This window comes from Labeo rohita, chromosome 6 (assembly GCF_022985175.1).
Source record: "Labeo rohita strain BAU-BD-2019 chromosome 6, IGBB_LRoh.1.0, whole genome shotgun sequence".
NCBI classification, from domain to species: domain Eukaryota; kingdom Metazoa; phylum Chordata; class Actinopteri; order Cypriniformes; family Cyprinidae; genus Labeo; species Labeo rohita.
In genome coordinates, this window is record NC_066874.1 from 34,102,337 (window position 1) to 34,125,707 (window position 23,371).

General features: G+C 35.5%; 2 protein-coding genes across 4 annotated transcripts in view; one reads left to right on the forward strand and one right to left on the reverse strand.

The window, feature by feature from the left end:
- necab3 (N-terminal EF-hand calcium binding protein 3) overlaps positions 1-11,024 on the forward strand; it is a 41,927-nt gene extending 30,903 nt beyond the window's left edge. Inside the window, exons 7-13 of the mRNA XM_051112320.1 lie at positions 3,759-3,880; positions 4,996-5,075; positions 5,179-5,232; positions 5,800-5,912; positions 6,617-6,694; positions 8,649-8,740; positions 8,922-11,024. Of these exons, the coding sequence (XP_050968277.1) occupies positions 3,759-3,880; positions 4,996-5,075; positions 5,179-5,232; positions 5,800-5,912; positions 6,617-6,694; positions 8,649-8,740; positions 8,922-8,950 (568 nt within the window). The 3' untranslated portion in view covers positions 8,951-11,024. The remainder of the gene's footprint in view (positions 1-3,758; positions 3,881-4,995; positions 5,076-5,178; positions 5,233-5,799; positions 5,913-6,616; positions 6,695-8,648; positions 8,741-8,921) is intronic.
- Positions 11,025-16,399: 5,375 nt separating this feature from the next.
- cbfa2t2 (CBFA2/RUNX1 partner transcriptional co-repressor 2) overlaps positions 16,400-23,371 on the reverse strand; it is a 34,925-nt gene continuing 27,953 nt past the window's right edge. For 2 of the 3 annotated variants that reach the window (XM_051112315.1, XM_051112317.1), the window contains exons 5-11: positions 22,543-22,724; positions 21,479-21,726; positions 21,310-21,395; positions 20,994-21,201; positions 19,135-19,203; positions 18,754-18,944; positions 16,400-17,522 (exon numbers count right to left, since the gene is read on the reverse strand). In XM_051112315.1, coding sequence (XP_050968272.1) covers positions 17,241-17,522; positions 18,754-18,944; positions 19,135-19,203; positions 20,994-21,201; positions 21,310-21,395; positions 21,479-21,726; positions 22,543-22,724 — 1,266 coding nt within the window. In that variant the 3' untranslated portion in view covers positions 16,400-17,240. The remainder of the gene's footprint in view (positions 17,523-18,753; positions 18,945-19,134; positions 19,204-20,993; positions 21,202-21,309; positions 21,396-21,478; positions 21,727-22,542; positions 22,725-23,371) is intronic. The other variant, XM_051112316.1, reaches the window with a different exon arrangement.

Sequence of the window (23,371 nt, forward strand, 5' to 3'; positions counted from 1 at the left end):
CCTGTTTGTCCATCCATCCATCCATCCATCCATCATCTATCCGTCTGTTTGTCTATCCATCATCCATCCATCCATCCATTGATCATCTATCCATCCATCTGTTTGTCCATCCATCCATCATCTATCTATCATCTGTTTGTCTATTTATCTATCCATCCATCATCATCTATCCATCCATCTGTTTGTCCATCCATCCATCCATTCAACCATCCATCCATCATCATCCATCCATCCATGTATCATATCCATCCATCTATTTATCCATCCATCCATCCATCATCTATCTATCATCTGTTTGTCTATCATCATCCATCCATCCATTGATCATCTATCCATCCATCTGTTTGTCCATATATTCATCCATCCATCCATCCATCCATCCAACCATCCATCCATCATCTATCCATCATCTGTTTGTCCATCCATCCATCCATTTGTCCATATATTCATCGTTTGTCTATTTATTGATCCATCCATCCATCATCTATCCGTCTGTCTATCCATCATCCATCCATCCATTGATCATCTATCCATCCATCTGTTTGTCCATATATTCATCCATCCATCCATCCATCCATCCATCCATCCATCCATCCATCCATCTGTTTGTCCATCCATCCACCTGTTTGTCCATCCATCCATCCATCCATCCATCCATCCATCCATCATCTATCATCTATCTGTCAGTTTGTCTATCTATCCATCATCTATCCAGTCTATCCATCCATCCGTTTGTCCATTCATTCATCCATCCATCCATCCATCCATCCTCTATCTATCCATCCATCCATCATCTATCCATCTATCTGTTTGTCCATCCATCCATTCATCCATCATCTATCCATTGTCTATCCATCCATCCATTTGTCCATTCATCCATCCATTCATCCATCCATCCATCCATCCATCCATCTATCACCTGTCTATCTGTCTGTTTGTTTATCTCTGTGGTTCCTAATTCCAGTCCTGGGGAGGCCCTGCTCTGCACATTTTGCATGTCTCTCTTATTTAACACACTTGATTGGGATCTTCAGCTTATTAGGGGAAAGAGAATTGAACTAACGAGCTGATGATCTCAATCAGCTGTGTTAAATAAGGGAGACATGCAAAATGTGCAGAGCAGGGGCTCCCCAGAACTGGAATTGGGAACTACTGGTCTATATTCATTCAGAGGAACCTTGTATGTCTTCAGGTTCTCCTGTGGCCTCACACAAGCCTAAAAGTGTTCTTCTAGAACTGCTGAGTTCTGGTTCTTCTGAGAACCCAAAAATAGTTCCTGACATAAGGAAGGCTCAGTGAACCAAAGGTGCTGCAAAGAATGACTGAAGATTGTTTATTTTTATTAGGGTGCAGTTTGTGCTCACTGAGGGATGTTCACCTGTCTCAGCATTTAATATCTATAAGAGCGAGGGAAAGGAAAAAAGGGAGAAACACAGAGGTCTGATGAACAGAGAGAGCAGCAGAAGAAATATAATGTTTTCTTCATGATGAAACACATTTCTCTTGTTTATCCGTTGGGTATTCTCTTCCTCACGAAGCAGCTGTCACAGAAACACGTCGGTATTCTCCGAAGAGCTCTTAATGTGACGGAACAACAGGAAAATGTTTGCATATGTTTTTGTTCGCTACTAATCGCTCAATAAATGAAAGAACATTTCTGCTGTTATTTCTCCCTGACTGTAATTCCCATTTGTCTAACAGAAAAGCCCCATTAGGACGATTTCATAACACGACTGCCTGTACAATTCAGCGGGTACCCATAAACCGCAACGAGAGCTGAGTTTATTGTTGTCCTGGTGAACATAAGAGTCATTTCTTGATGTTACGGCTTCAGGATTATAGACTTGTGATTGACAGATTTTTCCTCTAATTTTTATTCTTGCTGAGCTGGACATTCTTTGTTCACTTCTTCATTGTGTCATTTTCACAGAGGTCTATAATACCTGGAAAACAAATGAATTAGCATTCACAATTGTCTAAATGACAGTTATGGCATTTTAGGGCTAACTTGACCATGCTAAGTAGCCAGACTTGATAATTTGATAATACAGCAAATTGTAGATAACATTATATGTAAAACATCTGTTTACAAGTGTAAAAAAGAGATCAGTTGTATTTACACTACAGCTACATTGCTAAATTCTGTGATAGTAGTGATTTTCAATACTATTTAGGGCAGATAGGCTGGATAGTATGCACATTGGGACGCAGGGTCAGTGTTATTGAAAGAATCGGCTGAATGAATGATTCAGTGACACATTCATAAAGCCAAATGATTCAGTGCTGTTGGGTGAATCGGTTGAAGGAATGACTCAGTGACTCACTCAAATCACTTATTTAATTTTTTGAATGATTCCATTTTATTGAAAGAATCAGTTGAATGAATGATTCAGTGACACACTCATAAAGAGACTTATTTTGTTACTGATTGATTCAGTGTACTTAAGCAAATCAGATGAGTGAATGATTCAGTGAATCATTCATAAAGACACTTGTTTTGTTACTGACTGATTCAGTGTTCAGCAATTCGAATGAATTAATGATTCAATGACTCACTCATTAAGACATTTGCTTGCTTTCTAAATGAATCTGTGTTGTTGAAAGAATTGGTTGAATGAATAATTCAGTGACTTCATAAAGCCACTTGTTTCGTCACTGAATGATTCAGTGTTCTTGAGAGAATCGGTTGAATAAATGACTCAGTGACTCATCCAAAGCACTTTTTTTTTATTTCTGAATGATTCAGTGTTATTGAAAGAATCAGCTGAATGAATGATTCAGTGATTCACTCATGAAGACACTTGTTTCATTACAGACTGATTCAGTTTTATTAAGCAAATCAGTTGAACGAATGATTCAGTGACTCACTCATAAAGACACTTGTTTCATTACTGAATGATTCAGTGTTGTTAAGTGAATCGACTGAATGAATGATTCAACGTCTTACTCATAAAGACACTTGTTACTAAATGATTCAGTGTCTTTAAGCAAATCGGTTGAATGAATGAGTCAACGCTCGCTAATGTGGCCACGTACTGATGTAACTATGAACTTACTGTTACTTTTTCTCAAGCCATTTTTTGTAGAAAAGAATTCTGTTATGTTGCGAGCAACAAATCATGGACAGTTTTATAATTGTGTTTGGTGCTGTGAACATCTCTGTTCTGTTCTTGGATACTCAGCTTGTCTCATAAATTAATCAGTGCTGCGTATTTCAGCTTCAGTTGCATACTGAAAATCAATACATACGCAGATGATATCAGTTGAAACACAGAAATCTCTAGCCTTTCCACACATATTTGAGTCTGTGGTCTGTTACATCAGAAATGTGCACTCGAAGGGAACATTGATGGTGACTGTGGTGATGATAATAGCACAAGTGGGTCAACAACAGCCTTGAAAGGGACTTCTGACTCATGCGAACATATGTATGTGACGTCAGCAGGGTTACAGCGTTGACAAGGTTATTTTCATTCAATGATATTCGCTTGTGCTCATCAGTTCTTGGCAGTGAACGCAGAAGTGCAGACGCCGTGTTCTTTCACTGAGCAGCTGCACTTTGTCAAATCTGCCATCCGCTCGGCTGGTCGTTCTGGACACGATTAAAAACACTCAAAATATATTCGCTGAAAACAACACAGTGTTTTAATTGTTCTAGTTTTAAGCACTGTGTTATTGCTGGGAAAAGAAAAAAAAATATTCATATGCTCCTATGATGCAGATCAGTAACAGAGCATCTGTGCTGTTTTTCTCTGTAGGGTTGAAGTTAAAGTCCCGGAGCATCTGGTCATACAGAAAAACAACAGAAGATGTGGCCGTCGAGTGCAGAAGAACATGTGTCTGTCCCCGACTGATCCGTACTCGGGCATTCTCACTACCGGTAACACACACACACACACACACACAACGTTTTGTTTTTATTTTAGGAAACATGGAACTCCCTAATTTTATCCAGACACTCAAACTTAGCAAAAATATCCAATTTTGTACAGATGCCGACATTAAAAATCCATATAAATATCAGTTGTCAATCTATATCTCTAATAATACGTCTTAAGGTTAAGATTTGTTGTCGTGTTTTCTATGTTAATTTATTTCAGTTCATTTATTTCCATGTAGTAACTAGTGCTTATCTAGTATTAAGAAATTAATTTTATTACAGCATAATTTTGAGTAGCAAAAATGTTTTTGGATTTCTAAATAGCCTTAAATGTCTGGGTTTTGTCTTTGTTTTCCTATTGACAGTCTCTCTACAGTTCTCATACATTATATGTGTCTTAGGTCTTAAGTAGCACGGGTATATTTGTAGCAATAGCCAACAATACATTGTATAGGTCAAAATGACAAATTTTTTCTTTAGGCCAAAAAGTCATTAGGATATTAAGATTATGTTCCGTGAAGATATTCAGTGAATTTCCTATCGTAAATATATCATAACTTACTTTTTGATTAGTAGTATGCATTGCTAAGAACTTAATTTGGACAACTTTTAAGGCGATTTTCTCAGTATTTAGATTTTTTTGCACCCTTAGATCCTTGATTTTCAAATAGCTGTATCTCGGCCAAATATTGTCCTATCCTAACACACCATACATCAGTGGAAAGCTTATTTATTCAGATGATGTATTAATCTCAATTTAAAAAAAAAAAAAATTGACCCTTATGACTGGTTTTGTGGTCCAAGGTGTCATATATATATATACGTATATCTGGATCTCCTGAGCGTTCACTGTAGATCCCGCCTACTCTCCCGCCACGATTGGTCGATTATGTACAATGCCAGCACGCTATTGGTTAATCTACTTTTCAGTCAATGCTTGCACCAAGTATGAAAACAATAGGAAAACAAAGCAAATTTAGACAATTTAGAAATCCTGGCCAGGACATGTCTATGAAAAAGAGACGTATGGTCACTCTATTTTTAGTTAACAGTAATAACCGTGTTTGGTGAAGAGTGGAGTTGTGTACTGAGTGTTGGTGTGTGTTGCATCACAGGCGTTACCGTAGATACAGATGAGCACTGGTGCTCTCAGATCAACAGACTGCAGCAGCTCATCGACAAACTGGAGTGTCAGGTGAATATGTTGAAATATCAATTCACACATAATCATCTTTCTGTTTTGAGCTTGTATATTAAGATTGTGTTTTAAACAATTTCATTTTGCTTTTCATTTTTAGAGTCCAAAGTTGGAGCCGCTGAAAGAAGATACACTGGCCAGCACGTACAAATCAGTGAGTGATCCGATCCGCCGCGTCATAAGTCCAGTCCAAGTTTTATTTCTGTCGACGCTCCAAGGTTATTAGTGAATGAGACCCAGTGATTTAAAAAGTACCTCAAAGTAAAACTCCAAATTTGACATTATCACAAAGTGCACTTTTTAATCATGTACTTAACAACAACACTTTCATGAAAGTGTTCTAGTGCTCTAAGTACTTCAAGTAGGCTTTTATTGCATTCATATTATATTTTAAAATCCATAAATTTTTGAGTACACTACAAGTGCATATTAGAATATTAGAATTAAGCATCCTTGTGTATAATAAAATGATTTTATAATACAATGAAAGTGCATGAGGACTGACACTGAGCCTTGTGAAAAAGAATGTGCACTTGTAGTGTACTTTAAACCTTAAAAGCATATTTTGGAAAAAAACAATGACAGATATTCCATCATGCTGTGAGCAGAAACGCTCACATGCTTTGCATGAAACCCAAAGCTAGCATTAGTTCTCCTCCTACAGTACAAATCATAGAAATAGAAATCATACATGGCTGTATTTCTTTCTGCTCTCGTCTAGAACATTCTGCTGGTGCAGAGACAAATGAGCGTGACAGAGAATGATCTCGAGGAGTTCCAGAAGGCTCTGAAGACCTACGCCGACACCACCGCTAATCAGAACGACAACCTCCAGTGAGAAAAACACGCCACAGATTCACTGATGTTATTATGAAGATATGAACCATAATTTAATGATATTCAAAGAGAATCTTAACCCTGTAAAACCAGACATACTGCATAATAGAGAGAACATTTTTAATTGTTTTATTTTATGACCCATATTGTATAATATAGTGAGAATACAGATGCTGATATTTATATGTTAAAATTCTGATGCTTGTCATGTAAATACAATACAATAGTATGTCTTAGTAAGATGTGATTGGTCCAAATATATAATGCAATGCAATCCAATGATGATTGAAAGATGGACAAACGTCCCTCAAAAGATGTGAGATGTTTTGGAAGCTTGGGAAGATCATTCCTCCACTGAGGAACAGTGAACGTAAAGCTTCTGGAAACAAATGTTCCTCAAAAGATCAAATTTGAGACTTGATTTTTCAAAAAAAAAAAAATTAATGGAGAATTAAATAAAGCCAAGCTGCTTCAGTCCAGTAAGTGTTCATCTAAAAGGCATGGAGTATACTGTGTGCAACAAGTTTATCAGCAAAGTTTTGATTATTTAGAGGCTTTAGAAATTTGTGCATCAAAATTGTGTGATGAAACATGAAAAATGGACATTTGGAGACTATAAAGATTGATGGCAAGTTTTAGTAGCAGAATGCTATCAGATGATGTTTGCACTGATTGTTCATCTGTCTGTATCTCTCATTCAGTGTGTCCATCCAGAAGCTCCCTGAGAAGAGCTGCTACATCATCTATGAGTTCTGGCAGGACCGTATTTCCTGGATGAGGTGGGTATGTGTGTGTGTGTGTTGAGCGTGTAATGATCTGGAGAGTCGGTTCAGGGGTCTTTGGAAATCAAATCTTAATCAAGTCAATTTTACCGAAAACAAGACAAGCACGGTCTCGTTTGAGGCTTCATTCAGCCTCCTGCTGCAGTCCTTCATTGGCAGAAGCTCCTGCTGGGTCCTGCATCTGTCCGGGTACATGGACCGACACGATTCTGTTCTGTCCACTACATGTACTCGGTGAAACATGATTAACTTGACTAACGTAGAATTCTCCACAGTGTTTCAGTTTGATGGTGTGTATATGTGTGAATGTGGACGATCTTGTGTGGATGTTCATCTGTGTGATGCCATGAAGCTGCAGAAGCTCAGAACAAGTCGTTTGTGCAGTTTAGATTTAATAAACACACTTTTGGACTGGAGAAGAAGATTTAAGCTGTCAAAGTCACAGTATGTTTTCATCAAGCTCTTATATGTGACCCTGGACCACAAAACCAGTCATAAGGGTTCATTTTTTGCTCGAGATACAACTATTTGAAAATCTGAAATCTGAGGGTGCAAAAAAATCAAAATATTGAGAAAATCACCTTTAAAGTTGTCCAAATGAAGTTCTTAGCAATGCATATTACTAATTAAAAATTACATTTTTATATATTTATGGTAGAAAATTTACAAAATATTTTCATAGAACATGATCTTTACTTAATATCCTAATGATTGTTGGCACAAAAGGAAAATCTATCATTTTGACCCATACAGTGTAATTTTGGCTATTGCTCTAAATATACCCGTGGTCACATATTTCATCAAAATGTGAAGTTAAATGCAATTCCTCAAGATATGAGTGTCTATGATACACTAGCATTGAAATGATCATCAGAAAAATAAAATTAAATAAAAGAAATTAATACTTTTATTCATTAAGGATGCATTAAAAGTGACAGTTAAGAGATTTATAATGTTTTTCTGTTCAGTGAATTAAACATTTTTGACGTTTTCCACAAAAATATTGGGCAGCACAACTGTTTTCAACATTGATAATAGTTAGAAATGTTTGTTGAGCAGCAAATCAGCATATTAGAATGATTTCTGAAGGATCATGTGACACTGAAGACTGTTATGATGCTGAAAATTCAGATTTGATCACAGAAATAAATTACATTTTAACAGATATTTACACAGAAAACTACTATTTTGAATTGTAATAATATTTAATAATTTTTGATGTATTTTTGATCAATTAAATGCAACATTCCTTGGAAGCAGAAGAGAATTCTTTCGAACACATTTTTAGCAATTTGTAATTATTCCAAACATTTGAATGATAATGTATGTTTTCATTTTGATATCTAAATAAATGTGTGTGTGTGTGTGTGTGTGTGTGTGTGTGTGTGTTTATGCACCTCTGTTTTCTCAGCCAGATTGTTGATGGTCTAACGAGACCCATTTCAAATTAGCAGATGGCTTGTCTAATAGCACACATTTTAGAAACACACACAGCGTGACACGCGCTTACCTAGAAGATTTACACGTGACGTCTTGTGTTACTTAATCTCATTTGTGACGCTTGAAATGAAGGTGTTGTGAGGTGCATGCACCTAATGTGTGGGTCTCATCTGCTCATTGTCTTCAAAGATGCAGTTATCTAACTTAAGAAATAATTTCGGAAATAAAAATGTAAATTATAACTTGCAGTGAATAATACTGCAATGTAATTATCTCCTGTGGAGAGAGTGTGTGTGCACTCGCCTGCTTTAATAGATGGTGTGTTTCTCTATAAAGAAGTAAAAAGATCTTTAAAAGTTTGCTTTTAAATAAACTATTGCTTTAAATGAGATGCAACTCAAAACTGATTGTTTAAGAGCTGGCCGTTTTCATCTGGAGGATGTTGCTGATTATATCATGTCATACTGTGAGCTGGATTCTTTCTTCTGACGTCTGTCGTCTCTCTCTGCAGTTATTTGCAGTCTGATGCCAGTAAGATGTTCCAGCGCTGCATCATAGATATGCTGGAGGATCCAGAGATCGTCTCCACGATGCTCATGCCGGGTAAGAGCGTGTGGGCGACGTCATTTATTAGTTTGGTTGTTTAAAGCTGAATGCATCTGTCTCAGCCTGTAAGCAAAAGCAATTAAATGTGAACCCCGGAGCCGAAAGCACTGGCTGTTGATCCTTAATGAGGAGTTATGATGCTTCATTTCTCTAATATATACCTGTTTGTTTCTCACAGCGTCCTGGTGGATCATGACAAACAACTAACAGCACCAAACAAAACACCATTCACCGCCCACCGCTGAACCCCAATATGAAAAATGACCCCGGTGTGTCTTTGAATTAATAACTAGACCTAAAAAAGCAGATGAATCAACTGTACGTGTGACACACACGCCGTTTTTGTGTTGCGTTTTATAGATAACGTCTGTCTGATAGTTCACTGAAAACAAAACATGTTACACAGGGTTGTGCATCATTCAGAACTGAATTCAGATGCTTTTACATTCAAGTTCAATTCCTGAATTTGAATCGAATTTGCAAACAGGAAGCAGAAAGGTTTGAAAATCAGAGAAAATGCTGTAGTATTTTAAATTATTTATTTATTTTATTATATTTAATTATTATTAAAATTTAAAGAAAATATAAATGCTGTAAAAGCATTTTATTATAATTAATTATTGCGTTATTTACATTTTATTAAAATATATTTTATTTTATTAAAATTCAATTCAATTAATTGTATTTTAAATTCTGATTTAATAAGCTACTTTTCCTTTTATGGAATGTAGTGGGCGAACAATTTCACAGAATCTAAGATATATCAGTAGAGTCATATTTTGATGGTAATATTTATTTTTTATTTATTTTTAAAATATATTTAGTAATTATTTTTAAGTTGTCTGGTGGACAGATTGGTGGTAAATATTTTAATTGGTTTGATTTTTTTTTACTTAGTTGATCAGTTGATTAAAATGTCAGGAAAATAAATAGGCATAATTAGGCGAAATAATGTTGTAAATATTTATGTTTTAGAGCTTGCATTGTTTAGAGCTTAATGGAATTCCTCTTTGGAATTGCAACTCAGTAGATTCTCAATTCAGCAACTGATTCAATTCAGATTCACACTCATGAACTGAAAGGATCCGAATCTTCAGCTCTAAATCGTGCGTAACCCGACGCTAACGGGCATGGGTGTAATATTCCTCGCATGTACAGAAAATCAAAGCGTATGTTGCTCCATTCCGTAACGAAGCTTTTGAAGGCAGTAGCTTTGATGCAGTTGCAGCGAATCTCAGAGCAAAACAACATGAAGAAAACAAGAATTCATGTGTTCTTGTAAATAATTAAGAAACCACTAGCAAAATGATCTGCTACTTGAGTCTAACACCTTTAAAGTCACTTTTATGTCTCTGGATACCGGAACATGGACGTGCATGCCGATTAGGAGATGTTTTATAGTGGCGGTTGATTTGCAACAAACATGTTGATCGCAGATTATTTCTCAAGACAAGTTTGGAATATTTGAGTCGAGTGTGAATAGAATAGACATTTAATGGAGATGTACAGCCGTGCCATTTTTCTGTAAACCTTTCTGAAGGTGTTTAGAGGACTAGTTCACCCAAACTAATACTTCTGGCATCATTAACTCACACTCATGTTGTTTCAAACCTCATATATTCATATTTCAAATATTTCAAAATATACAAAAAAAGTGAAAAATATGTTTCAAAATGGATGTTTTTTGGTCATTATTTCTATATTTTTGAAAACATATATTAAAAATCTAAATATATTTTTAAAAGCATTTAAAAGCCCTCTATATATTTCAGTCCAAGAAAATACATTCACAAACAGAAAAAGTTTATTTGTTGTCTATAACATGTGCGAACACATTTAAATAAAATCAAATAATCAATAAAACCTAATTGTAAGCTACTATAAGATTGGAAATGTATTTTTGACATTAAAATTTGTTGGTATATGAAGATTGAAAGCAAATATGTCGAAATTTTAAAAGTATATTCACCATTAACAACAAATTTTACAACATAGCATATATTCAAATATATTTTGGCCTGGAAAATAAAAAAATATATATAAATATATATAGTATGGGACAACATGTGGTTGAGTAAATGCTGATTTTTGGGTGATCTATTCCTTTAGTTTACCGCATAGACACTATAAGATCCTGGTTTGACTGTTTTATTGAACATGGAAACCTGCTAGTTGTTGTACTATTCATGCATCTTAACTGAAAACAGAAACTTGACCTTTTTGCTTTAGTTTTTTCACTTGTGATTTAGTCCATTGAATGAAAATAAAACTCAAATGATTATTCTGTGTGTAGTTTTGTTCTTCTGCATTTTAGATTTTAAACTTCCCAATATTCTTTATCATTGTGTTATTGAATCTGCAGCATGGTTGGACTCTAAGAAATCAGAAGTATTGACACGCTTCAGTGTTTTTTTCATCCTTACGTCTCAGTTCACGGCGCTTCTGAAATGGTGCAGAAACATTCTGTGTTCAGATGACAGGCAGTAATTGCTCATTTTAAGGTTCTTGTCAACAAGAGTAATTGGACAGCGATTAAAAAATGTGCGAAAATCGCACAAACAAACATGAGCTTTAATAAATGCTAACATCTGCTTCCTTATTTATGAAAGGAATATATTAGTAACACGTCATAAGAACTTAACATTAATGGCATCAACAAACAGTGTTACGTTAGATGATGCTTAAAAGATCAGTAGTTAAAGAAATAAAAAAAAGATAAATGTGCTCACCCTCAGGACATCCAAAATGTAGATGAGTTTGTTTCTTCATCAGATTTGGAGAAATGTAGCATTCCATCACTTGATCACCAATGGATGTGAATGGGTGCCATCAGAATGAGAGTCCAAACAGCTGATAAAATCATCACAATAATACACAAGTAATCCACACCACTCCAGTCCATCAAAGAACATTTTAAAGGGGTCAACAGATCGGATGCTAAGTTCACTTTTGCATGTTGTTTGAACATTTATGTGTGTTGGCAGTGTATGTAGAAATCTACCCCATAATGATAAAAATCCATGCAGTGGGTTTTAATTCATATGTAAAAATAATATTCCCTTTTTCAAATCGAGCCGTTCTCAGATGCCTGTCGTTGTTGTGTCACACCCACAGAGGCCGCTCCCACCATAGTTGATTGACATTAGCGTCTTACTTCAGATCAGCTGTAACAGTCCAACCTCTATGTTTTGATGCCGGAGCAGGGATGTAAGTTAGACAAGAATTGAGCGATTGAGGTGTTGTGTTGCTGGATGTAATAATGAACATAGCGTCGTCATTTACTCCCGACATCTGAGCTGCTGAAGATGCAGTGGATTACATTTGTTTGTGAAGGGAACGCGCCTCCCAATCTACATAAATGTGTCTATGTTCGCGCAAATCACTTGTGATCCAGCTTCACCTACAGCAGAAGTGAGTATAAGGGTGTTTTTTTATGAATCTTTGCGATCGCCTTTACTAATAATGTGCTAGTTAGCAAGTAGCAAAATGCAGCTAAAGTAAACAGGCTTGTCACTCCACAGAGAGAAGAGGGGGCGGGGCGAGCAGAGCTCATTTGCATTTAAATCAGCCTTGACCAGAATAAGATGATTGTTGCAGAGCTGATTTTGGCAAGGTAAAAAGGGTGTTGTTTTACACAACCATTGAGAATTTTTAACCAAAGTATATTATAGACTTTTCATTAAGACCCTAAAGAATCATGTCAGCTTGTGGAAAATGGGCATCCGATGACCCCTTTAAGAAGCCAAAAGCTTGTAAGAAACAAATCCATCATTAACATGTTTTTAACTTTAAACTCTTGCTTCTGCCAAAAATACAAGTCCTTAATCCATAATGCTTTATTGGATATTTTGGAGTGATGCCTTTAAAAATACATATTCAAATAGTCACATGTTCTAAAACATTCAGTCATATATTTAATTATATTAAATGTAATATATAATGTTTATGTTTAATGATATTGATAAAAACAAATGTGATAAATTGTGTATAAAAATGTATAAAGTGGGCAGAGTTAGTGGTTTTCTGGTTTGGAGTACACTACCATACTAATTTTAATTATTTTTAAGTATGTACAGTGCATTATATGTAAAATTTGTATATGGAGAAAGAAAGAGAGGATGTGTTATGTTTATCAACAGTGTGAAAAGTATGCATGCTTTTTTTGAACAAAACAATATTGCAGTATTTAGTAAGCATTATGGCAGTATTCGTTTATATATAGTATTATTATATAGTATTATTATTATTAAATATATTTATATTTAAATTATATATATATTTCTCATTTCCACTTGAACTTTACTAAAACTGAACTAAAAATTAATTAAAAAAATAAAAAATAAAAGGAAAAGAAGAAGTGCTATCTAGACAAAACATACCAAAATTACAACTTTAAAAATTAAAATAAAGACGTAAAATATAAAAACTAATTGAAAACATTTGCGTTTGTGCTCATTAGTGTCGGCAGGTGTTTCGTGTTGCTGAGACTTTAAAAACTCTCCATTTGTGACCGAAACGAAGGATAAATGTGTGACAGAGTGATTGAAGTAATGTGTGTGGGTTTAAAAGGGGGGAAATACAAAGAGGGAGAAAATGTGTTAAAAAACAACTGAGTCTGATACCTCAACAGTCTGACTTCTAGCCTAGGCCTACTGAGTTTATCTGTGCAAAAACACGAGTCAAAGTATTGACTGAATGACTGTGTCTGGACAATCTGAAGGAGGGAATCTCTCTGATGGGAAGCACAATCTCAATTCTACCCTGATTTCATTAAATGATTAGAGAGCTGAAAGGGAAGATTAAGTCACATCAACCAGCGTCTGCTCGGAATCCAGAAACATCTCGACCTCATATTGCACCACAAAATCAAATGCATAAAGAAAATGACGCATGATTTTTTTTTTTTTTTTTTTTTTTTTTTGTGCACTGAATGCAAAAAGGAAACCTTTTTAAAATGAAATTAAACACCTTTTTTTCAAACACAGTCCTGTCTACAATCAGATTTAGAGTTGTGTGTTTGACTAAAAGCTGCTGAACAGGTTTTCTCTCGTGTAAATTCGCTGTGACCGACAAATCCAAGACAGAAATGTCAAAAGTGTTTGCTGAAGGGATAATATTATGATCTTCATTCAGACTTTATTTCTGGACTGGTTTTTGCGTTCGTGACTGTCATTTATACGTTTAATCATGTCACGTTGTTCCAAAACACTTAAATGTCAAGCAGCTTTATTATAGTATCACGATGACAGAGGAGATGTTGGTGAAGATGAGCGTGTGGGTGAAGATGATAGTCCTCAAACACACATGCACATCTGCAGATCATGAATGACTAACTCACGCTGTCTGTCTTCATTAACGTTAATGGTTAAACCTCTGAAGCATCAAAATATAAGGGAATGTGCTTGTCTGTTCACTCAAAAATCATCATTCTCAAACCACAAAACAAAAACTCTGTGTTTGCATCTTACAAGAAGTCAAAATGATGGTATCAGATGCTATAAAACCATATGGTTTAAACTGAAAATAGCTGAAATTGTAACATTTTGAGTCTAAATACTTTGGATTTTTAGTTTTGGTTAAGATGAGAAATTAGTAGTTTTTACAATAACTGTTGAAAAAGTGGAAGAATTGTAATAGGTAAAAAAAAAAAAAAAAAAAAAGATCCCCCAAAAAACAGGGATTAACACTTGATGGTGCAGAAGAAGAATTGTTTTCCATAATTGAAAGTAAATGTGAAAAGTGACACACATGCTCCACTCACAATAGAGATTGATTTGTGAAATAATTAATTTATTGATGCCTTGTCTGCATTATTTTTTATGCATTTTTAAAACACATTTACCTAGAAGTTGAGCATAAATCTGCAGTGGGTTGTTCATGTATATTATTGTGTAGGTTGACTTAATACATAAGACTGAAGCTTGCAAAATCAGCGTGTTTCTGCCATCTAGTGGTGGAAAGTGGGAAAATACTCATTTTAAGAATTTTACCAAGGCATTGCCCTCGCGTAGTTAACTATAAACCTTAGTTTAAAATACCTACTGCAAAACCATACTAAATTAATATGTGGATATTCTTTATGTACGTCGTTTTCAGAATCTTTCATACAGTGCAAATGATGACTTACATAGTTAAGTCAAGTAGTACATAAAAGCTATGCAAGCCTAATAATGAAAAAAAAAAAAAAAAAAAACTAAATAAGAAAGAAAATATGATTTTTAGGAGATTATTATCGTTGTTGTTGTTGTTGTTGTTGTTGTTGTTGTTGTTGTTGTTGTTGTTGTTATAAACTATGGGCTACCAATGATGTGTCATTTTCATTTCTTGTCTATAGAGGTCACTAAATCTAATTTTAACAAATTGGTTGTGCTTTTGATAATTTTCTCATCTGAAAATCAACATTTGTGATTTATTCACCGCTGCTTTAATGTTGAATTTTATCATAATTGATGTTAATTAATTTTATGCTGAATGTTACACTGTATAGTGCTTCATTTGTGTGGCAACAAATATAATATTTATTTATTTATTTATTCAGCAGAGAACTGTTAATGTGAGACTCCTCAGAACTTGGGCAGAAGGCCCAAGTGTCACGTTTATGGTTGTTTATATTATACATTTTTTAAATAAATAAGTTTATATTATATATATTATATATCATCATATTGTATATGGTACTTTAAATGTATTATAGTTTTGCATACAAGGGTTAAAAGGGTTATCTGATTCTCACATTGTTCAGCTTTTAAGGTGAGACACTGCAGGTGAATAGGGTAAAAAAAAACCTAATAGTTATCGCCTTACCAAGTTGATTTGATTACACTGATAATTGCAAACATTTTTTGTATTACAAGTTTTCTAAAATGTTAGGTTTAAATGTGCACTAATTCGCATACGTTTCTAGTACAAAAATCTAAACACTGGATGAAGTCAGTTTCAAAATTCTTTTTTTTTTTTTGTTTTTTTTTGACATATTAGAGTCAAATGTTTTTACAGAGGGGATTTTGGGAATCTCATTTTGCCACTCCATAATTCAGAAAATTCTTAGAACAGACAGAAAACAATATATTTTTCACAATTCTGGGGGGAATAAAATGTTGTATATGATCAAGCAAATTATATATGAACAAATCCCTCTGTAAAAACCTTCAGGATGTACACAGGAATAAAAATGTAAAGCTGGTGTGTGTAGGTGCTACTGAAGTGGAGATTTATGGCTCTGTGTTGAAGAAAAAGCACATTTTGGGAAAACATCCTTTAAAATATGTATTGTAGTTGAAATCTATTAACACAAATAGATAAAGTGCTATAAAAGAAACACTTAACAGTGTCTTTTGGATGTTTTCTTTGCACTTGTCTGAAAAAACACTTTATGAAAAACCAAAAAGCCCAATATCTCAAATTTGACAGGTGCATGAAAAAACTGTGTTTTTGCCTACAAGTCTATATTAATATACAGTCAATGCAATAACAGTACATCTTATATTTACAATTAAATAGATGGATTATCAAATTAGCCGAATAGTAAACCTATGATGTTTTTCTTTTTTTAACTGTCTCTTTAACTTTTTTAATGTTATTACTCTACAAAATACAGTAAAACCTCCACGGCATGATCAAATCCATTAGTAAAACAAACACAACGATCAACAGAGCTTGAGGTCACGTTAATGTCTTTATTTTTTAATATCTACTTCATACCAATATTCAAGAATTCTTGAAGAAAAGAAATGAATGTCACAGAGTAGCTCACAAAATAAAGATTCTCTTGCACCGTTATATTTTACACATTCTTATAATGAAAAAATAAATCAACATGTGGTGTACCATACGAAACGAAGGTAGCTGAAGACGTCAACGTAGAAATCAAAGAAAAGAAACAGCCTAAGACTCACCTCGACTCTACACGTGGAACAAAAATAAAATTATATACATATAACATCCTCCTGAGATTGCAGAGTTTTGCATGTGGATACAAACAGACGAACGGATCAGTTCAAGACCTGGTTTGGTGGATCTTATAAATCACTTAATCTGTACTGGAAGCTGTTGATTTGTACATCTGGACCCCGATCAAAACCGGTCCCTTCAGACCAGGGTTTGTCCTCCACGTTGAACACACACTTACATACATACACTCATTCTGCATTGAAACTCTGATAATATTGTCAGATAATAATGATAAACTGTCTGGAACATGAACGTGTCACAGCATTGACAGCTTTGGTGAATCCATCACTTTTATATTGCTCTGATACTGTATTTACACACTCACACACAAACAAACGCTCACGAAACACTGACAACAGTTTGTGCGGGTAAAACCGATCACATTTGCACCAAATAAGCAAGCTGAGTCACGTCGAGCGATGCCAAAAACACGTCCTCCTGCGGGATAAACTGAAAAGTGTCTGAATGTCCTGCTTCTGTCATATCCGTCAGTTAAAATCCTCTTTTTTTTTTTTAAGAGTTCACGGCTCTCTCCGTCCGCTGTGTCTCAGTGTCCGCTGGCGTCCGGCGTGGAGGAGGACGCTGGGGTGGGCGGTGTGGACGCTCTGGAGGTGCTGGAGGTTTTCTCCAGGACTGGACTCGGGACGGGGCCGCTCTCGGGAGCTTTGGCCAGGATGCGTGACATGGATTTGGGCTGCGTCTGGAGCCCCGGGCTGCAGATGAGATGGTGTCGCTCCCAGTCTTTGTGTTGACAGAAGGAGCCGCAATAACGTGCCGCATTACAGCCGCTGCACGTCTCGCTCGCCTTACGACCACAGTTCCAACAGCACTGAGAACCAGAAAGAGAGAATGTGAGCTAATCAGAAAATTACAGCTTAAACCTTACATTATAAATTATGCTTTTAAACATAATATTAAACATTTTTATAAATATGTTTAATCAGCAAAAAATTACATTAAAAGTGACTTCTTTGCCTATGTGTGCATTTTTGTGAGTGTAGAAAATAAATAATTTCATGAATTTATTTATTTATTTATTTTCAAGGCTGTTAAATTAGATTAAAAACTTATTATATAGTAGTACCATGGTACTTGTAAGTAAATCTTTAAATGCCATGGTATATACACTACCATTTAAAAGTTTGGGTGCACAAGATTTTTTATTTTTGGAAGAAATTAATATTGCTGTATGGCAAGGATGCATCAGATTGCTCAAAGGTGACAAAGACATTTATAATGTTAGAAAATATTTCTATATAAATATATTATATATCATCAACAAAAATAATAAAGCTGCTAACTGCTAATACTAAAGTAACGACTGGAGTAATGATGCTGAAAATACAGATTTACATCACAGGAATAAATTAAATTTTACAACATATTCACATAGAAAACACTTATTTTAAATTGTAAAAATATTTCACAATATTACTATTTTTACTGTATTTTTAATCAAATAAATGCATCCTTGGTGAGCATAAAATACTTAATATAACAAAAAACCCAAACCTGAACAGTAGTGTATAATATTGTAATTTAATATGATATTAAATAGTGCTGGGCAAAATAAATGTTTTTGTGTACATAATGTGTGTGTTTGTGCTGTGTATATTTATTATGTATATGTAAATGCACACACATGCATGTATACATTTAAGAAAAATATGTTTTTTATATATAATAAAATATAAATTATATGAATATAAATATATAAATGTAAATACACGTAAATATTTCCAAAGTATATACTGCATGTGTATAAATATACACAGTACACACATAAAACTTTTATTTTGGATGCAATTCATCGCGATTTAATATTGCATTACAATGTTTGTGTATTTACATTTTAATAGTGCCTTCTAATAGTCATATTTATTATCTACATTCATTTCTACACTGTTTTAGCACCTAATTTAGAGTTTAAAATGACCAGCACTAATGTTTGCATTATAGTAAGTCTTTTTGCATAAAAAGGAAGCCAGAAAACAACAGCCTAATGATCAGTGTCATGTGTGGTTAGTGACTGAATGAGGCATGTTCATTGTGACGCTCACCTCGCTGGAGTCTTCCTGTTCGTTGATGACCTGTATGGCATCTTCGGTGGCTTTCCTCTTAGCCTCAGCGAGGGTTTTCTCCATCTTGGCTCTTTCGGCGGTGATCATCTCGAAGGCTTTTTGCTCGGCCTCGGCGACGGCCTTCTGCACCTCGTCCATCGCCTGACGCTTCACCTCGTTCACCGCTTCCTCTGCAGAGATCAAACCACATATGCATCAACATTTTGTGTCACGCACGGTATTTTCTTGTGATGAAACAAATATCAATATCCAACAAAGAGCTTTGAGTCTGAAAGTGTGATTAATGAGAAGCAAGAGTGATGAACAGGTGGCAGGGGAGAAAACAGGTTTCCCAGGGTGCATCTGGGTTGCCGCCCTTACCGGCTTTCCTCCATATCTCATCAGGCACGTAGCCAGAGCCGGCGCGCAGGGGAAGATCCCTCTGAGAGTCTGCGTGAGACAAAAACAAATATATTAGGAGCAAATTAGCATCGAAACGATTCCGAAGCATGCAGGAGGGACGGATATGGAGGCACGTGAGGCGCTTCGAGAGTTTTGGGCAGCGTTTGGTCACAGATGGCGCTGAGGAACGCGGCCAGACCTCAGCGTTTGAGACGATATTCTCTCAGCCTGGACCCAAATACACAACACCTGCTCCATCAGCAGGCTCCCTCACACACACACACACGACTTAGTCTGTTAGTTGGGTTTATAAGACACTTAAAGGGACAGTACACCCAAAAATGAAAATTCTGTCATTTATTAACCTCATGCTGTTACAAACCTGTACGAGTTTCTTTATTCTTCTGAGCACAAAAGAAGATTTTTTTGAAGAATGTTGGGGGCCAAACAGTTGACGGTAGCCATTGACTTCCATGGCATTTCTGTCCATACCATTAAAATCAATGGCTACCGTCAACTATTCCTTTTATATTTAGTGATATTATCAATTCGACTGCACTAAAACTATGTGAAAAAAACTTGAACTGAATCGACCTGAATGATTGGCTTTATTGTCCTGATGCTTTATTGCTGAATCAAATTCGTTCAAATTAATTTTGATTCATTTTTTTGTTGTAGAACTGAACTGAATCAACATTAAACTGACTCGAGCTGAATAACAACACCACTGTCTTTATTAAAGCTGCTAATGGTTGAATTGAACTTGTTTCATAATAAAGAAACTTTACACAGTTATTAAACTGAATTGAATCAACAGTGAACTGAACTGAACTGAACTAAATAGACACTATTGTCTTCTATAGAGCTGCTTTTAGATAAATCAAATTATTCATCCATAATTGATGAATTTTCTGTTGTTAAACTGAATTAAAACTGTCTTTAGTTATCACTGAATTGAACGTCATAATGAATGAACTGAACTGAATCAACTTCGAATTGAACTGAAAAATGACAGTATTGTCTTTTGTAGAGCTGCTTATAGCTGAATCGATTCATTTATAATTGATGAATTTAGACTAATTTTGTTATTGACCTGAATTAAAAGTCTTTAGTTATCACTGAATTGATGAAATGAATTGAAGTGAATCAGCACTTAACTGAATAATGACTATTGTCTTGTTAATGCTACTTTACACCAGAATTTCTCATATTTAATGAAGTTTGCATAACCAATTCTATTATTTGCTTGTTTAATACTGTTGTATAAAGCACTATAAACATAAAAGTGACTCAAACTTGAAATGATTCTGAACTCCTAAACGACTCACCTCTGAATTGCTGAATCAATTCAGCTGAAAATAGCTGAATCGATTCATTTATAATTAATAAGAAATTTTGATACATTTTCTGTTATTGTTCTGAATTAAAAGTCTTTAGGTATTACTGAATTGAACTTGTTTCATAATGAATGAACTGAACTGAATCAACACTGAACTGAACTGAAAAATGTCACTATTGTCTTCTATAGAGCTGCTTATAGCTGAATCGATTCTTTTATATTTAATGAATTTTGATTAATTTTCTATTAATGATCTGAATTTAAAAGTCTTTAGTTATCACTGAATTGATCTTGTTTCATAATTAATGAAGTGAACTGAATCGACACTGAGCTGAGTAATGAGCTTTACAGCAGAATTTTTCTCATTTAAGATTAATTTTTCATCATCAGTTTTGTTTAATGCTGTGAAGCTGTTTTGAAACAGTCTGTATTGTATAAAGCACTATAAATATAAAGGTGATTCAAACTTGAAATGATTCTGAACTCCTAAATGACTCACCTGCATTGACTCCCTCAGCCGACAGAGGGCTGTGTGTTTTGCTGAACGGGGCGTTGCCTGCCGCCGTTCCGTTCTTGCGTCCGTCGTCGTGTTGGTTGGAGCGTCGCCGCCAGTAATTGAGCTCCTCGCGGTCGGATTCCTGACAGCGCCGCAGAACGCTCACCGAACGCCGCGTCTTCTCCACCATATCCACAATGCAATTCAGCACCTACAGCCAGAGAGATGACAGAAAGCATTAAAAACAATTTAAAAATAACTTGCATATACATAGGCACAGTATTTTTTTGGTAATAATTTTTAATAAATGCAGTCTTACATGATCCAGGTGTCTCCATTCTTCAGCCCACTCTCTGTCTGTCAGTCTGTGGTCTACAGGTTCCTCACGGTAGCCTCCGTTACTACCTAAAAACGTCAACGAAAACGCGTGAGAAATGCACTAGCGCGTGAAAATGAGTGTTAAAATGCACTTTGCCGTATGTTTGTACCTGGCAGCCGCGGCCGGTCCTTCAGCTCCCTCAGCTCCAGGATCCGGTGCGGTTCCCTGTACAGGTGAGGTGTGCTGATGTCATCCAGCGCGTAGTGCTGCAGAGGGGGCGGAGTCGGGTGGATCTGGGTGGGGAGTTGCAACGGGTGGGCGGGGCTGTGTCTGGGGGCGGGGCTAATGGTGCAGATTCGCTTGGCAGGAGGCTCCAGGGAGGCGGGAGGACGCTCGTGGAAGCCATTCTCTTTACTTCTGGGGTAAATCATAAAATATACATAAGAAACAAATAACACTTTTAACACTTTTGGACCCTATTTAAAACAAAAAAAAACATAATACTACCAAGGTCATGATTTTTGCACATTTTACCATGGATAGAGCATTGTTTATTTATTTATTTTTTAAATATGTACCATGACATAAAATGTTATTTTGGTCATTGCATCAAAATGCCACATTTTTGGACTAAAAGTTTAAGATTTTGAACATTTGAAAATAAGATGTAAAATAAACTATTAAAATCTAACTTCTTTTCACACTATTGTCATAGCTTTAGTAATATTAAAATATTAATAAATATAAAAATATAATAATAATAATATTTTAACATTTAAAAACTTAATATTTTAAATTCTTAATATTTATCTTTTACTTTTATATTTTCTGTTTTTATTTTAGTTTTATTTAAATTTTGTTTTTGTCATTTTTAATCTCTTTTTAGGTTTAATTTATTATTTTTATTTCAGTTTTAGTTTTAATTCAGTTTTAAAATGTATTCATTTCCATTTATTAATTTTAGTGTTTCGATTTAATTCAACTAGGCGCAAAGGCAACATTTTAACATTTTCATTTAGTTTTCCATCTAATATTTATATTTTATTTTATTGCAGCTTTATTTCAAGTAATAAAACTTTAGTTTTAGTTTTAATTTTAGTTACCAATAACAATCCTTCATATATATGGTATATATGGTAATGGTATCTGATACTGTATCTCTTTACAATAGTAATGCCTTGGTATTTTCTTTTAAAGGTTTAATTTCTCTGGCACGTTAATATGCATTCATACCTGTTCGGACTGTGGCGTTTGCTGCTCTCGTTGGGCTCCAGCAGTAGTTCGGTGGAGTCTGCGGGTGACGGGACGGTGGTGCTGAGCAGGAGGTGTTCGTGTTGGGACAGATACTGCGCTGGAGTCTGTTTGGCCGCCCGTGCGCAGTGCAACAGCTCCCTCTGCAGTAAGGGCAGATTCGCCTGCAGGAGAAACGCCACGTTCAGTTCACAGAACATCTCACTTCATAACAAACTTCAGCTAAATGGTACACTGTTAGCAATCAGACCCACTTTGGAAGATTTTCTGACCACCACATTTTTGGCATTTTTCCTGATAAGAGCCGAGATAAAGGTCAAAAGGATTCGTTCCTCGACAGACTCGGAGGAGCCGCGGCGCGCATGCAAACTCAAAGCAGACTGCGCCCGAGGCGTCTGTTCAGCGTCACTGCACGTTCTGCTCACCATTAAAGCTCCAGACCGCGATTTTCACCAGCATCTCGTCAAAATAGTCAATAAATCTTTCATATGAAAACACTTCAGCCTCAGGAGGATGGAAACGCAGAAGAGAAACAATCGGCGAGATGAAACAAACCAGAGCCAGCGGCCCATTTCTTACATGATGAGCATGTGAGTTTGATTACTAAAGTGAACATATGAAGAATATCAGACTGTTTTCTGTCAAAGCATCTGGCAAACACAAGGGGAAAATACTCCCTCATGTAAAGTAACTTGCACGTCTCTTTCTGTAAAGCATGCTAATGTTACTGCTGGGAAATCCAATTCATTTGAACATTGATGATTCAGTGATTCATTGAGCTGTCACTCAAATGTGGTGCCACATCCAGCAT